Genomic DNA, 16,924 nt, shown 5'->3' on the forward strand with positions numbered 1-16,924 from the left:
GGAGGTCCCCAGTCACCATGGTGCAAACTACAGGCGAGTGAGGTCAGCTACACGCCCTCTAGAGCCGCAGCGACCCCCCAAGGTCACGCAGTCAGGCGGCCTCGCAAGCCCCCCATGGAACACAGCGCCGGAAGGGGCGGTGCTCGGCTCCGGCTGCGGTGCAGGGTGTGTGGGTGGAAGCCGCACGCGTGTCTGGTGTCTAGGCGCAGAACGCCGCCACGGACGCACCCCGGGCAGCCCCCAGCCTGCGTGCGCGGCGCCGCCCAGCGGGGGCCTGAGCTCGGGCCGGCCGCACGGCACCCCTGCCCCGCACCCCGCACCTGGGGTCACCCTCCAGAACAGCCGTGCGGCCGACGGCAAAACGCTGCCGCATCCCCAAGAAACAGCACACACAGTGGCATTTTGATAAAATTTCAAAAATGTACATTTTCATTCAAACGTCTAATTTCCCTTTAATTTGCAGATTTAACCACAGAACTGTCTTGATTCCTATAAAATCCGACCCCAGGACCACGCCCCCTCCTGACCCGGCAGGCCGGCTGCAGTCCGGGCTCAGCCCTTCTTCTGGCGCCGGGCGCCCGCGCTCCCGTCCACACGGGAGGGACGCGGGGTGGGGGCGGGCGGCAGCCCTGCCCTGCCCTGCCCTGCAGCACGCGTGGGGGTGCCTGCGCGCGGCACGGACCGCGGGCAACGTGGAGGCGCGGGCGCGCGCCGGACCGCGGCCCCGGGCACTAGAACTGCTCCGACAGCAGAGCGCACAGCCTCTGGGAGACGGCCTCCTTGCTCGTCCGCAGCGTGAGCCGGTACATCTGAAACGAGAGCGCAGGTCGGTGGCCTCCGGGCCGCTCAGCCCGGCACCTGGGCAGCGGCCACGCGCACCCCCCCTCCGAGGCGCCCGCCGTCTGAGAGACTTGCGCGTCCAACGGGCCCCCAGCACCTGGAGCGAGAGCGTCTGGCCGTGGCCGTGACGGCAGGCACGTGGCCACTGGAGCCTCAGGCACCACAGGTCCTGGCCCCTCTGGGGAGCCGTGTGTGGGGCAGCCTCTGGTAAAGCTACCCGGGCAAAGCACCCCTGGGAGCCCCCAGGTGCCCCCGGGCCCCTCCCAGGCGAAAGGCACACAGACCTCTGCACGAGGGCACGAGGGCACGAGGGCACGTGCGAGGCCCCCGCAACAGCTCTGCTCAGGATGACCCCGGGACAGCCCGGCAGCAGGAGGGAACCCGCCGCGCAAAGGGGTGCCTCACGGCCATCTGAGAGACACAGGGCTGACACGCAGAGGCCTGCGGGGGGGGCCGGAACAGACAGCGAGGGCACCAGGCAACTTTCTGGGGCGATGGGAATGTCAGGTGTGCGCGTGAGCTGGCGGGAGTCACACAGGTGCACCCCGTCGAAACTCCCCGAGCCCCCGCACTAGGATCTGCATCTCTGTGTGCGTCACGGCACAGTGAAAACTTAAGTGTACTTGGCCGTCTCATCAGGAGGCCTGACCTGGGCCTGTAGATTGGGCTCCAAGCGCAGTAAGCAACCGATCTGGGTGGTTCTGGTGTGGATGATACCGGCTCCCACAAAGTTGGCAGGATTAGGGTCCACTTCTTCGAGGAGCGCAGAACCAAACCCAATAATCTGCACAAAGGAAACGGGGGAGTTGGGACGCTCTGGTGGCCGAGGCGAGACACGGGGCCCCCGCTCGGGAACACCCTGAACAAGGTCATTGTCACCTTGGCTTTGGTGATCTCTGTGTCCATTGGATGCTTCGCCTTGAAAATGTTCTGCACTTCCTGTTGGGGACTGTGAGACACAAAGGCCAGTGTCACACCCTCAGCTGAGTCCCAGCTCACAAGCCCGGCCTCCCCGCACCCCCACCCCACAGGATGGCCGGCTCACCTGCTCAGCTGCTTCCAGCGCTGAAAGAAACCCTGAGAAGCCATCTCTGTGGGCTGGAAAAACTTGTTGAGTGTGATGGGCAGCTTAACAGACACATTCTGGAAGGTCCCTCCATACCTGTGAGCAGCAGAGAGGGGCTGAGCTCTGCCCCGGACAGCCAGAGGCCCCAGAACACGGCCGGGGAGCCAGCCCCGCTGCACGTGGGCCTCTAGGGCCGGGAGGCTGCACTGTCAGCAAGGGCGGGCAGGTGTGCGGGGCCCATTCTGCCCCAGCACGCACCGTCACTGACCGGAGGGCCGGCCCGCCAGCCCTGCGCCACTCCCAGGCCCGGCAGGGAATGCACTGAGCACTGTGGGGCCCATCACCCCCCAGGACCAGCCCCAGGCAGGACGCCCCAACCTCAGGACTTCCCCCTTCAGTCCTTATCCTACGCGCCACGTTACTTTAAACTATGGCAGGCTTTTCTCTTTTTTTTTTTTTTCATAAAAAGACTGAAAAAAAGACGTTGTCTACAACAGGCAACAAACACTTGCCTAGTTTCCTAAATTCTACAAACTATATGATCTCCCGTTCTCCCTTCATTTAATGTCTGGAAACATGCTTTTCCAGGAGTTCGACCACACGGATGCCCAGCAGAGAGCTGACGGGCCACGCCCACGCTACTGCAGTCACTGAAAGATGACCGTGTGAACCGGCCGGTAACACCACCAGGGAGAACAGCTTTGAAAAACACTCGAAACAGCGTGCACGCTCCAAGCACAACTTCGAACACGGGCCCAGCCAATGAGGACCTGGGGGACCCGCCCCCTGTGGCTGACTCAGAGAGGCCGGCTGAGCAGCCAGCAGCACATGCGGCCCGCTGGCCCCAGCACCACGGGGCAGGCCCCCGGCCGCCGGCTCGAAAGCACGGGGCCTTGAACACGGCCCACTGAAAGGACCCACGGGGCTGACCATGCCAGCCTTGCAGACTCCGGGCTCACCATCTGCCCCATCGCCACACTCTGTAGCCAGGGCTGCAGTGCACACGGCCCCATCGGCGCCCACTGGGTCCCCCTGCCCCGCCCTGCCCTCACCACAGCCCCTGAAGGAGGGACACCGAGGCCGAGGAGGACGAGTGGCTCCCAGGGACACAGCTGCACGCGGGCCCCGCCCGGCCCCTGGCGCTCCAGGCCTGAGCCGGGGCTTGGAGCGCCTGCCGGCCAGCGGGCACCACCCCCGGGGCTCCTACCTGAACTGGATGTTGAGGACTGGCGCCTCAGTGAAGTCCGACACACACTCGATGTTGACCACCTGCTGCACCTGTGCACCCCCGTCCACCGTCGGGTCCACAGGCTTGGTCTGCAGGCTCAGATGTGCACGCGTCAAGGCCACCTCAACACGGGGATGTGGGTGTGAGCTGGGCCACCCAGGGGAACCCAGGCCCCGGGCGCCCAGAGGTAAGCGGTGTTCTGGGTGGGGCTCCAGAGAGGCTCACGCCGCTGACCTCAGACCGAGCCTGAACAGAGCTGACCCCACGCACTCACTAGCAACCCCAACGACTGAGATACTTGGCTCTGCACGTGCCCCTCGAAGGGCACGAACGCCCGTGGCCTGCCGTGAGGAGGCCTCTCCCCCGGCTGAGCCTGGGCCTTCCCCACCACTGGGCGTGGGGAAGCCTGGGGCGAGGGGAGACGGGAGGCCGCTGTGACACTGGCTGGGAGGGCTCCCACCACACTGCTGTGGTCTGCAGGGGGCCACGGCGGCGGCGGAGGCCTCTGGGGGCCTCACAGGAGGGCAGCAGAGCTCAGAGGGACTCACGGTGCCACAGGAGAGCGAAGCAAGGCAGAGGGGGCTCCCGGGAATCCGAGGAACCAGGCGCAGACACCTACAGGTTTTGTGAAAACACCTGAGGTGACTGCAGCTCCTGAAAATATCTTGCCATTCTGACTTAAAAAAAAAAAAAACTTTCCTCAAAACCCCCTCTAACCCCAGTGGCCACTGTCAGGGCCGTGGGGCAGACAGAACCAAGGATATTGGCCTGAAGGTCATCTGAGCAGATCAGTGTTGGAGTGAAGTTCAAGAACTGCGTGGAGGTTTTGTTCCCATAAAATATGAACATGCGACCTAGGAGGAAACAGTCCGTCTCACAGGGGCTGGCACGCCCCCCGAGAACCCCGCCCCCCGAGAACCCCGCCCCCAGCCGAGTCTCTGAGGAGGGCCGGCTCCTCGCAGGGACCCGGCGCTGCGGGCAGGCCTTGGACTCACTCACAGACCCTGCGGATGCCACACCCTCCCGTCATTCGCGTCGGGATGGGGACCTCACACGGACCCTGCACACGTCTCTACACCCAGTTCAGAACGGAGGGGACCCTCAAACCCCTGAGAGACAGTGGTTCAGCACGGCCCCTCCCACAGCCTCGAGGCCAGCAGCCCACACCCGGGGAAACTCCAAGCGTTCTCAGGGGGTGGGGGTGGGGGTTGGTGGCAGTGACTGAGTCCTCACAAGGCCCCCACAGACCCTGGAGGGCGGGTGCTGGTTCTCTCGCTTTCCTCACACTTGCACTTGCTTTTTCCCTCCTTAACCATCTCAGGTGCACAGCTCAGTGGGATTAAAGCTCATTCACGTGGCTGCACAACCGTCACCTCCATCATCTCCAGAACTTTCCATCTTCCCAAACCGACGCTCCGTCCCCACTAAACACTCACTGCCCACCCCTCCACCAGCCCCGGCCCTATGCCCTATGTCCCGTCTCCGTGGCTCTGACTCCCCCAGGGACCTCCTGCGAGTGGGTCACACGGTGTCTGTCCATCTGTGCCTGGCCCGTCCACTCAGCAGTGTCCTGGAGGCCCAGCCGTGCTGCAGCGGGGCTCAGAGCGTCCCTCCCCTTGAAGGCCGAGCGGCATCCCACTAAGTGAGGACCACACCCTGTGTGTCCATCGTCCATCTACGGACACTCGGGCTGCTTCCGAGTGTCCACTGCTGTGAACGCCGCCGCCATGCCGTGGGGCGCAGACATCTTGTCAAGACCCTGCTTTCAAATCTTTGGGGATACGCCCAGGAGGGTGGCCGCGTGGTGCTTCTGTGTGACACTGGGTTGGCCACAAAGTCCGTTTGGTTTTTCCCATAAGACGGCTCCAGGGCGCACAGCTGTCTCCCACTGCACTGCAAACAGGTGTTTGGAATGAAGACAACTGTTCCCCACTTCACTCGTTCGTAAGGCTGTGTTGTGACGGCTGTCACGTCAGTGTGCATTTAAAAAAAAACGATCAAAAGTGTCCCAGTTTCGATTCCCAGCCAGGGTACATTCCTGGGTTGCAGGCCATAACCCCCAGCAACCGCACATTGATGTTTCTCTCTCTGTCTGTCTCTCTCTCTCTCCCCACCTCCCTTCCCTCTCTAAAAATAAATAAATAAAATTAAAAAAAAAAACAAAATGATCAAAACTGGTGGCTTTTTGCCCCAGCTAGCGATGCTCAGTGGACTGAGAGCCAGCCTGCCAACTGAAGCATTGCTAGTTGGACTCCCCGTCAGGCCACAGGCCTGGGTTGCTGGCCAGGTCCCCAGTTGGGGGCATGTGAGAGGCAGCCACACACGGATGCTTCTCTCCCTCTCTTTCTACCTCCCTCCCCTCTCTCTAAAAATAAATAAAATCTTTTTTTTTAAAAGTGGTTTGTGAAGCTTCCTGCTGAAGATTTCTCGCGGACGATGCTCCAAGGTTGGACAGACCAGCTGAAGCTGACGGTGATCAGGATGATGAGTGAGAACCATCAGCGTTATGCCATGCGGGAGACAGCCGACATACTCAAAACGTCCAAATCAATAAAGTTATTGGTGAAAGTGAAAAATGTGTCTTTTATTTTATGGAAAACACCAGACGGACTCTTTGGCCGACCCGAAGCCCAGGACCCGCGCCCTGTCCCGCTGCTGCGGCTGCAGTGTGCCCGCCCCCGCGTCCTCGTGGCACTCGTGGCTTTGCTTTCCTGACGGCAGCGCCGAAAGGCAGGAGTTGGGCTCTCGCTATGGTTTTGACCTGCTCTTACATTAAGTAATTAAGATACATACCTAAGTTCTGCCGAAATTCAGACTTAAGTCCAATCTGAAGCAGCTGGTTTTCAAACAACACACCGTTGTTTTTACAGACAAACCTGGCGGAAAGGGGGCAGCATGTGAGTCACTCAACGCCATGGAGCTGGTCACAGGGGGAGGGGGACGACTCGCACACAGACTCCGTGGGACAGAGCAGCAGTCATGCAACTGAAGAACGTTACTTAAGAAAAGTCCGGGTACCCAGAAGGCAGACACAGAGAGGGGCCGTGCCTGGGGGAAGGGGTGCGGGGAACAAGCACAGGGCTGCAGGCAGGGGCGGGCTCTCGGGACAGAGCAGAGCTGGAACACTGCAGCGAGCACCAGGCACAGCCGACAGCCAGCCCTGCGGCCTGTGCACCGGGCCCCCTCCGCTCCCGGACGGGGCTCTCTTCAGTGAGACGGCCCGCCGGGCAGGAGGTGGTTGCAGGGCAAGCTCACCCAGCACCACGGGCCCCGCACCTCTGCCCGTTCTGCGCTGCTGACCGCAGCCCCCGGTCCAGGGTCCGGGGCAGAAGGGGTCCCCCCTGTCCTCAGGAAGCAGGAGACCGACTACCTGGCAAAGTTGTCCTCGGAGCCGGGAGCGAGAGGTGCAACCGCGGAGGGCGACTCTGAGAACACATCCACAAGCAGCCCGCCAGAGGAGGGTGGGGGGCCCGCGGGTGCGGGGGGTGCCGCCCCTAGTCCCAGAAGGTCTGCCGATGGCGAGGGCGTGGACTGGAAACCAGGGAGAGGGCGGGTCAGCGAGGAGCCTCACGGGCACACGGGACTCAGCCGGGGCAGCGACTGCACCCTCCCACCGTGCGGCCACCGGGCAGTGAGGGCCCAGCCACTCCCGAGAGGCCGCTGCACCCCAAGTCAGGCCTGCAGACCAGCACCCGGCGAGGGTGAGTCGGTCTCGCAGAACTGGAACAATGACCCCCTCTCCTCACAAACGCTGCTTGAATGAAAACTTCTGAGACAATTTCCTCGTGAAAGAGACCAAGAAGCGGCGTCTGCCTGGAGGACCGAGGCGGGGCACACCGCAGCCAGCCGGAGAGACGGCGGAGCAGGCAGGCGCTGCTCGGCCCCCACCACGCAGCCACGGTCACTGCGCGTCGCCGCACGGCGGGGGGGGGGGGCGGCGGGACTCGCACAGACGGGCAGGCGGCCAGCGCGTGGGGCCGCGTGTGCGGGGGGGGGGGGGGGGGGGGGGCAGACCACCGCACAGCAGGCCACCTGCAGCGTCGAGCACCTTCGACCGGCTTCCACCTCAGACCAGGCGGCCCCGTGGCGTCTCAGGTGTGTCCGCCCCCGGGGAGGAGAGTCCCAGCCAGGAGGGCCCTCCCGTGCCGTCTAGCTTCCCCCGCCTCCACCTCCCCCTCAGAGGGGCCTCTGACGGAACCTCAGCCACAGGCTCTCAGCCCAGAGGGGCAGCGCACAGCCACAAGGTCCACCTGCCGGCACACACTGGCCGGGCGCCACTCGGAGTCGAGAGGAGAGCCCGGCTGGGAGGGAAGGAGTGCGCTGGCCCGACCAGGAGGGCCGGGGGGTCCAGGGGGGCCTCCCCACCCCACCCCCACCTCAGGGCGCCGTACGGAGTGGGAGCTGCTGTTTCAGTTCCGTTCCCACGGCTTCCCACTGAGCACTCAGCCAGCACCGAGGCCCGGACGCCAGGCCCACGGCGCCCCGGGTGCCACAGTGCGGCCGAAAGGCCGGGGTACGCGCACACACACCGCCCGACAGAAGTCGAGCAGGAAAGGCCCGCGGCGCCTGTCAAAGCCGGCGTTACAGCCGTGCCCCGCGCTCGCCCCCACGCGCTCCCCTCCCGGTCAGGGCCGCCCCCGCGCGCTCCCCTCCCGGTCAGGGCCGCCCCGCGTGCTCCCCTCCCGGTCAGGGCCGCCCACGCCCCGGGCAGCAGGAAGACCCTGTGACCCCCTCACAAGCAGCGCCGGCGGCCTGGGGGGGGCATAGCCCCCACTGCCTTCAGGCTCAGGGCCACGCCGTGCCCACAGGACCAGGTCAAAGGCACAGGTGAAGAGAACACCCCATGGAAGGGATGATGGCCACTGGGAGACAAAGCACGCACTTATCACTCGCTCCAAAGCCAGCGTGTCCCGAAACTCAAACTACCCGGGCCACAGAACGGGCCACAGGACAGGCCACGGAGCGGGCCTCAGCAGCAGACGCGCCAAGCACCAGCCTGAGGGGGAGCCTCTGGAGAAAGAGCGGCCAGCTCAGGGGGAGGGGCCGGACAGCAAGGCCCGAACACAGGCTCCGCGTCCTCGGCCCGAGGGGCAGGCGCAGTCCGCAGGGCACCCCGGTGGAGCAGGTCACGCCAGGGAACCCCGCCCAGGAGCATGGGCCAGACACAAGCACACTCTCAACAGCGAACCACACGCGGCCTCGGAAGCCCGTCCTCACCAAGGCCGTCCAGTGTCCGGGGGCGCCATCACTCCCATCCCTGGGCCAGCGTCCGGGACAGCAAACCAAGCCTTCCGTGCCAAGCAGAAAGCCCCCAGCCCGGGGGGCCAGGGCACACCACTGAGGGCACGGAGGCGGGCCAGCCGGCGGGCCCGCTCCCCCGGGCCCCCAGTCCAGCTGGGAACCGCGAGGAGGCACAGCACCCCCGGCACTGCCACCGCCACCGCCGCCGACAGGAGCACACGTGCGTGGACGCGCAGGGGCCCACGTCCCCGCTGCCCGCAGCGGGGACGTGGGCCCCCACCCGGCCTGCGCCCGCTGCCCTCTCCGAGCGGCCCGAGGCGGCCCGCCTGCGGCCAGAACGCAGCGGGGAGGGCCCCCCCGCAGGAGGCGGCTCTGCAACAGAGGTGCACGACCGTGCTTCCCACGACGCAGCGCCCCCGGGGAGGGCGGGGGCTGCAGGGGCCCCCGGCGACCACGCTGGGAGGGCGGGGCAGACAGGCGCTTCCTGGGGCTCCAGGTGCCGGGCGGGGAGGGCCTCAGGCTCGGGGCCACCTCCAGGCTCTCCACACACACTCTTCCGCTTGACAGAAACTCCTCCCCAGCAGACAAGCGCCCCGCGGGCCCTGATCTCGGGGACGGGGCGGCGAAGGCCAGGGCGCTGGCCTCGGGGAGGGACCCACCGCGGCGCTGGCCGGGGCCGGCTCAGGGCCCCCGTTGACGTCGGCGCCCCGCTCGCGCTTGCCCTCCTCCAGGCCGGCCACCGTGCCCGGGCCCTTCTTCTTCTTGAGCTTGGCCAGGATGGACGACTCGCGCTCTGGGAACGGGGGCATCTCCTCCAGGACGGTGGCCTGCGGCGAGGGGCGGGGGTCAAGAGAGGGGGTCAGCGCCACGGCGCGGCTGCGAGCGGGCGGCGGGGGGCGGGGGGGCCGGGCGCCGGCCGGGCCTACCAGGATGTCGGTGCTGGCGACGGTGCTGAGCCGCAGGTACTCGACCGCCCGCTGCTGCAGCTCCACGTCGGCGTTCCGCAGCTGGCTGTCGCTGCGCAGCACGTCCTGGATGGTGGGCTTCACCTCCGGGAAGAGGTTCACGAACTTGATGTAGGTGGACAGCAGCAGGGCCCTGGTGGGCACGCTGCACAGGTGGAACTTGGAGTGCAGCAGGTGGAACTGGACCAGCGGGCTGGGACGGGGAGAGCAGACGGCCAGGGGCCCTCACCTTCCCACCCGGGCAGGTGGCCTGGGCCTGGCCCGAGGGTGCCCCCGGAGGGACGGAGCCACTCCACCCGCTGAGCGGGTGCTTCCTCTGGGGACAGAGACACCCCGCCCGCATCCGTGTTTCCCACCGGGACCCCCGCTTTCCACGATGCTGCAGGGAAGCGGAGGGGAGGTGGTCTTGCTCTGAGCCGCTTTGGTGGCCACGTCCGACCACCGGCAGGAGAACCCGCGGGTGCAGCCCAGTGTCAGGCGAGATGCCCCCTGATGCCCCAGGGGCATCTTACCTGGACCGTGGGTCCCCAGCGATCAGGTTCCCGAACTCGCCCAGGATGTAGCCGCCCACTTTGACCAGGTTCTCGTGGCACGCGGGGGCCTGCAGGGCCTGCACGGGCGAGCAGGCGTGGGGCTGCATCAGTCCCGCCCTGCCTGTCCTCCGGCCACCTCAGGAGAGGGGCCGCCGAGGAGCCTCTCCAGGCAGAGACGTGGCAGTTCCGCCCCGTAACGAGAGCCTCGCTCCACAGAGCCGGCATCCAGGCCCTGGGTCGGGGGGCAGGTGCCCCTCGGGGTCTTCCCAGGGCCCCCGGGGGCTCTCACACACAGGGAGGCAAGCCCAAGACACCGGCCCTGGGCACTGTGCTCAGGTGGCCTCTTGAGAGCCAAGGGTGTCCCCCCCGTGGTCGGTGATGTGGGCGGAGATCAGGGCGAGGAGGAGCTGAGAGTCCCGCAGAGGGCCAGCAGGACCCTCCAAGGACGGTCAACGGCAGGGGGAAGGAAAGCAGCCGCACCCCAAGACTGCACCCCCCGGGCGAGCCGAGGTACCTCGAACACTGTCTTGGCGGCGTAGCCCTGCACGTCGTCCCGGTTGATGACGATCTGAATGACGCGGTACCAGACCTCCTCGCTCACGTAGTCGCCGGCAACGCGGATCAGGTTCAGGATGGTGTCCACGTACCACGTGTAGTCCACGGCGTACTTCTCGGCCAAGATGGCCACCTTCAGCACCTGCAGGGGCAGCCACTGAGGGAAGGTGCCCGTGGCCCCAAGACAGCAGGGCCTCCGTGGCCAGCCTGAGCGGTGGGCACTCCCGCCGGTGCTCAAAGGAGCCCAGAGAGTTTAAGGTTTGCAGATGTCACCGAGGGAAGCCACCCCACCCTCCAGCCACGGACAAGACAGGACGCCTACGGGAACACACAGAAGAGACGGGCCCTGGCAGCAGGAGCCCACGAGGGCCCACCGACCTGGCACAGCCAAGCCAGCCCCGGTCCCCGGGTCTGCGCCCCGCATACAGTGGCCGCACTCTCGGGGTCAGCTATTCCGGCCTGCCTTCTTCACCAGTCTCCCTTCCAGTGTCCACGGGAGACCCACGGCTCATTTACCCCCACGCACCTCAGAGGGCTCTGGGGGCCACACCACTGCCCCAGGGCAACTGCGCCAGGCTGCCCGACCCCCCGTGCCACCCTCTCCTTGTATGGAGCAGCCGCCCTGAACACCATCAGCTGCCCACACCGAACCACGCCCCGCTGAGCTGCCCACCCTCACGCGGGCACTGCTGCCTCCACTCCACCTTCCTAGCCTTCCCCACTGTGCCCTGACTTCTGCTGGACCCCAGACCATGTCCATCTGCTCCACCTTCCCCCTCGGCCTCCACACGACTCCCCACGTGATGCAGAGCACCACTCCTCCTGAACATGCCTCTTCCCACCCTCAGCTCACCTGCAGCCGTGCACCTGGCCCTCAGGACGACACTGGCCCGAGTCCCGCTGCCGCCATCCCGCAGCGCTCCGCCCCTCCTGCCCCCAGCGGCCTCTGGGCTTTCACCCTCTCCCACAACCTCGCCACCACGTCCTGCAGAAACCACCAGCCCCAATGGCAGGATGCCACCCCAAGGCCCCCAGGATCCAGGCCCCGCCCACGTCCATCCTCAGGCACATCACGAGCTGGCTGCTGCCCTGCCCACACCGTGTCCTCCCCAGGGACAGAGAGGCTCCCTGGGGGCAGGGCAGGATACACAGGGGCCCCAGGGTGGCTGTCCAGCAGCTAGCACAACAGCTCAGACACACATGGCCAGACAGATGGACAGACGGAGCACTTAGTGGGGACTGAGAGTGCCTGCTTCACGGCTCACGTGATTAAAACTGAGGATCCTCACTCACCATTTAAGAGGACCTAAGAGCCAACACAGCCACCCGACACTCAAAACCGGAAGAAACTGCCCCACACGAGACCATACCTGCCTCTGCCCTGCTGGGCGGCCAGACAGCGTGAGGGAGGACACCCCAGCCGAGGGGTGCAATGCCCGAACTGGCCCCAGCCCCAGCCCTAGGGGTCCGGACCAGGCACTTCATCCCCTCCACACACCCTCCCCCGTCCTGCCTCTACAGCCTCTTTGCTTGCCACTCAGCAGTTCAGCTCCAGGGTCGCTGCCTCTGCGAAGCCCACCTTGACCTCCTGCTCCAGAGCAGCCCGAGCTCCTCGCCGGCGCCCAGCCACTGGGCACTGAGGGCCAGCACCCGGCGCGCGGCCTGGCCAGGGTGGCCTCGGCCTCCACGAAGGAGCCCACAGAGCTCAGGGTGTGACCCGGCACAGCCACACACACACACCCGGGAGCACTGCCCAGGAGCGTCGCTCACAGCCGGCTCTGACGCCGGACACGGGCCCCACGAAGCCCCCGGGGCCTCGGCTGCACTGCACTCCCAGAGGGACAGTGAGAGACGCCTCTCCGCCCCGGTCTGGTAGCTCAGTTGGTTGGAGCATCGCCCCCATACACCAAGGTCGCGGGTTCGATCCCCAGGCAGGGCGCACGCAAGACTCAGCCGGTGAGGGGGACAACAAACCCATGTGTCTTTGTCTCTCTCCCACCGAGAATGGGGGGGCTGTGGGGCCGCTCGCCTCGCTGGCTCCGCTCCACAGGCCGACGCTGAGCCCAAGGCCCCAGGGAGACCAGCAGCGGGCCTGCACGGACCACACAGAGCACAGGCCCTGCTCCCTGCCGGCCGCGGGCGGCGGGACTCCCCACCTCGGACTCCGTGCGAGCACTCGTCCTTCACAGGCGAGTGTCGCCGAGCTCGGGCCGCGCGCCGGGGGCCGCGCCCTCTTTGCAGACGACCCGACAGAATCACACCGGGAGCTGAGACTGCCAGGCAGTGCCCGGGGGCTCAGGTCCTGTTCCTCCCAGAGGCCCCACCGAGGTGCTGGGGAAGGGCGCCAAGCACAGGGGCTTACCTCAAAGGCCCGAGCGCAGTCTCGCCGTGGGACCCTGCGCCCAGGGGACCCAGGCCACCCCCACCCAGGCCCCCGTGGAGCCCGCGCAGCAGAGGTCTCCCTGACCGCCCAGGCGGTGCCCCGACGGCTCGTCGCTGGGCACCGTCCCAAGACGGAAAGCCTTCCCAAAAACACAGATGAAAGAGCTCCAGTGAAGGGAACCTCCACCCAGGACCCGGCAGGCTCTCAGCACGTCCGCGGGGCAGCGCCGAGGAGACGCCGGAGCCGCGAGGCGCAGGCACCCGTGGCCACGACAGCGCGAGGCTGGGGGACTCACAATCTCTTCTCGAATGGAGTAGTCCGCCGTCTCCAGGTAGCTCAGCATCTCGGCCACGATCTGCTGGGCGTTGCTGCGGTCGCACATGGCGTAGAGGAGGTCCACGGCCCGCTGCCGCACGCTCACGTCCCGCTCCGTCTGCGGGGGCAAGGAGCCACAGGGTGAGGAGCCCAGGACGACCCGTGGGCGGGCCGGGCCGGGCCGGCCTCCGCTGTGGCCCTGACACTTGCCCAGAGCTCCCCTCACCATCCGAGCGCAGGGACCCCCGCAGGCTCCAGTCAGGCGGAGCCCCTCACATGCCAGCTCACGGCCCCCCTCGCCCCTGCAATGCCCGGAATCCGGCTCCGTCTCCTAGGGGACGGGTCTGTGTGGTCACAGACAGGCACCTTCCGTGTCGCCTGGGAGCGCATCACTGTGCCGCTCTCGCCCCGCCCCAGGCCCGTGCGTCCATTTCTCAGCACAGGATGGCCTGAGCGGCGCCAGCTCAGGGCCCAGTGCCATGAAAACTCCGCGGCGGGTCTGTGAGGCCGTGGGCTGGGCACACACTGAACCGGGGCCTGGAGGGACCGGGACAGCACGAGGTTCGCTCCGAACCCCTGGGCCTTCCATTCAAATCAGCACCCACAATTCGTGCTGTTAAATTCGTGCCAACCCAAAGCAACAGAATGGGACCTCTCCCTAGTCTGACCAAGCCTGGGGAAGGACGGGGGCGCTCGGCAGGCCCCCCCCCACCAGCTCTCCCACGCGCTCACAGACAGCTGGGAACACCACGGACACTGTGCATCTGACCCCGGGACAGGCAGCACCCCCTGGCTCTTCCAAGCCTGGAACTTTAATTCCTTGAAAAAAGTGAATTTTCTTCTGCAAAGGGTGAGTTTTCTCAGAGAGAGACGAAAGGTTTCACCCTGCTACCAAAAAGGACCGTCCTTATTGTTGGTGATGTCGGTGCAGCCCTGGCACTCGGAGGACGCGGTGTTGGGGCTGCAGCTGACAGCGGCTGCCTCACGGGTGGGGGAGAAGGGCCCCAGCCACTGAGCACAGCCACAGGGAGCAGCAGCCTGGCCCGCACGGGCGGCCACCCCGCTGCTGCGCCCCCCACAGTGCCCCCACGGGGACGCGGGTCCTGAGCGCGGAGCACTTGCCTTCAGAGCGTTGATGACCGTCTCGATGTGCGTCTTGACGGCCTCGTGGGAGAACTCGGAGCTGGCCAGCGTGCACATGCTCTCCAGGGCCAGGTAGCGCAGGTTGGTCTCCCGGTGCTGCAGGAACTGGCCCAGCTGGTTACAGGCGCGGACGAGCAGGTTGGGCTCGCTGCAGGGAGGGGAGAAGCGGGTGAGCGGGCCGCGTGCTCGGCGGCCGGGCGGCAGCGACGCAACGCAGTGTCCAGCCGCCACACCGCTCCGGTGAAGACTGTGAGCCCCTCCCCCCCAGGCGTGAAAGCCCTAACCGTAAACCCAACAGTCGGTTTTACGCCCCTCGGGCAGTGCCCACGGTCACAGACCACTGGGGCCTTTCCGCGCACACCGGCACAGGCCCGCCGTCTGCAGAGAGCTGGGGCAGACGGGGCGGCCTCCCAAACCCGGCCGCTCGGGAAGCACCGTCCCACGTGCACGGCGGGAGCCTGGGTACTGCCGTCAGGCTGTGGCCGGGAGCGGGACTGCAGCCAGAGGCCCCCGCCCGGAGGGACGCCAAACAGGAGCCCTGACGACGGGAGGACCCTGGAGGGTGAGTGTGGAGACACGGATGCAACAGAGGCTGGAGAACATTTACATGCCGGCCCCCAGGGAACCGGGCTGCCTCTCTGCTCGCTTCCTCCCTGGTCCTCCCGAGGCTGCTGCTCTGTAAACGCATCTGCCAGGCACAGAGGCTCCCTCCGACTTGGAGAGTCCCGGGGGGGTGTGGCTCGGACTGGGCTCTGCCGCAGGCGTGTGTGGAGGAGGGCGCGGTGGGAGACGGCCGGCAGCAGGTGTGTGTGCGTGGCTGGGCCGCACCGCCGCTCCCCCAGGGCTTCCGGGACGCAGCCCCGCGGGCAAGGCCACATGCAGGCAGCTGGAAAGCAGGCGCCACGCGGGGACGGCCGGCCAGGCAGCACACCCCCGCCGCCCCAGGGTACCTGTCCCCTCCTGGGCGGCACCGACACGCACGGTCCTCTCCACACTCCCCTGAGGCCTGCTGCCGGCACGGGGTGCCGCTCTGTGCCGCAGGAGCACTGAGGAGACGCGCGGACAGGCGCCTGTCCTCCTGTCAGCCGTCGGTGCTCGGGAGAGACCGCAGAGGCCCTCGGGGCGGTGTCAGGGGCAGTGTGCTGGCTCTGAGGGTCGGAGGGCGTAGAGGAGGGGCCTCGCAGGGGGCAGGTGCCGCTGGGGAAGAGGGCGAGGCCACGTGCCAGGGCCTGTGGGTGCGTGGACACAGGCTGCCCTCCGGGCCTGAGGTCCACGAGGAGGAGCACGTGTGCCTGTGTCCGGGAGGAGCATGGCGTCAAACTGGCCGTGGGGAGCACAGCGGCAGGGGTGCCTGCCGACCCACCTGTCGTGGTGGATGATGAGGCTGATGGCCTCAAAGAGCACGGCGTTCTTGGCATTGGAGTGCTGCACCTTCTTGGACTTGGGCGGCTCCTGGGCCTTGTTGAGGATGGTCTCCAGGCACTCAGTCAGGCGGCCTCGCACCGCAGGGTCTTCTGGGCGGGACAGAAAGCCGTCGGGCCAGCTGCCCCGCAGCCCGTCCGCCCTCCCGGCTGCCCACCGCAGGCCCCAAGTGCCGGGTCATCTCCGACCGGGGAGAAACGGCGGCTCTTCAAACTGTGCAGCCACTTAAAGCATGAAATTCAACAGCCAGGGAACTACACACACACTTTAATGAAGTAACACGACACTTTCACTGAGACATAGGATACATAAATCAAGAGAAAATAAACTCTCAGACACGTGGACAAAACACGTGACATGTATAAGTTTTAGGGAAAAGAAGCAAAATATTTTTTCTCCATGTGCTATTACCAACAGAAATAAAGTGTTATAAGACACAATAAAAAGATGAGAAAACTTTAAAATTTCTACTCAAACCAGAAGAAACAATTGACCAGAAAGAATAAGAAACAACCAAAATACCAGAATGTCAGAAATAGCTTGTGGGGTCCAGCTGGGGAAACCGCCACCCCCTCCAGCAGAGGGGTGCAGACCCCGAGGCCCGAGCTGAGCGGTCGGGCGCAGAGCAGGGCCTGCGCCGCCCTGAGGGACCTGCACCCCGGGCACCAGGGTGGGTGGAGGTTGCCGAACCAAAGCACCTCCGACAGGGCGAGATGGGCAGAGCCTCAGACTGAAAGGAGGAGGAAGAGGACATTCACACCGGGCCCTGGGGCAGGGCGGGGTCAGAGCCTGAGCCTGGGTCCCTTGTCTCTGGAGGAGGAGGGAGAGAGCTCTGCGGGGCTGAGCAGGGGGATGGGTGTAGGGGCCGGGGGAAGAGGTGGGGAGACCTCCCACGCCAAGGTTGGTTCATTCCACATAAAAGACACTTAGTGTGGAGGTTACTTAAAATGAACAAGTACCACCCTGGCTGGTGTGGCTCAGTGGATTGAGTGCAGCCTGAGAACCAAAGGGTTACTGGTTCAATTCCCAGTCAGGGCACATGCCTGGGTTGTGGGCCAGGGCCCCAGGAGGGAGCACACGAGAGGCAACCACACATTGATGTTTCTCTCCCTCTCTTTCTCCTTCCCTTCCCCTCTGTCTAAAAATAAATAAGTAAAATCTTTTAAAAATAAATTAATTAAAAAAATTAAAAAGATCCTATTTATTTATTTTAAAAAACTAACAAGTACCCTG

The 16,924-nt window shown here is 65.5% G+C and overlaps 1 protein-coding gene across 2 annotated transcripts in view; it reads right to left on the bottom strand.

The window, feature by feature from the left end:
* Positions 1–426: 426 nt before the first annotated feature.
* The window catches only part of AP2A2 (adaptor related protein complex 2 subunit alpha 2), a 54,380-nt gene continuing 37,882 nt past the window's right edge, over positions 427–16,924 (bottom strand). Inside the window, exons 8-22 of one of the 2 annotated variants that reach the window (XM_028515417.2) lie at positions 15,633–15,780; positions 14,249–14,417; positions 13,107–13,244; positions 10,388–10,570; positions 9,853–9,950; positions 9,302–9,533; positions 9,035–9,202; positions 6,505–6,665; positions 5,928–6,010; positions 3,899–3,988; positions 3,114–3,237; positions 1,886–2,002; positions 1,720–1,789; positions 1,490–1,624; positions 427–809 (exon numbers count right to left, since the gene is read on the bottom strand). In XM_028515417.2, the coding sequence (XP_028371218.1) occupies positions 732–809; positions 1,490–1,624; positions 1,720–1,789; positions 1,886–2,002; positions 3,114–3,237; positions 3,899–3,988; positions 5,928–6,010; positions 6,505–6,665; positions 9,035–9,202; positions 9,302–9,533; positions 9,853–9,950; positions 10,388–10,570; positions 13,107–13,244; positions 14,249–14,417; positions 15,633–15,780 (1,994 nt within the window). In that variant the 3' untranslated portion in view covers positions 427–731. Of the gene's footprint in view, positions 810–1,489; positions 1,625–1,719; positions 1,790–1,885; positions 2,003–3,113; positions 3,238–3,898; positions 3,989–5,927; positions 6,011–6,504; positions 6,666–9,034; positions 9,203–9,301; positions 9,534–9,852; positions 9,951–10,387; positions 10,571–13,106; positions 13,245–14,248; positions 14,418–15,632; positions 15,784–16,924 lie in introns of both variants that reach the window. The other variant, XM_028515416.2, reaches the window with a different exon arrangement.

The sequence above is a fragment of the Phyllostomus discolor genome, chromosome 6 (assembly GCF_004126475.2).
Source record: "Phyllostomus discolor isolate MPI-MPIP mPhyDis1 chromosome 6, mPhyDis1.pri.v3, whole genome shotgun sequence".
Lineage (NCBI taxonomy): Eukaryota > Metazoa > Chordata > Mammalia > Chiroptera > Phyllostomidae > Phyllostomus > Phyllostomus discolor.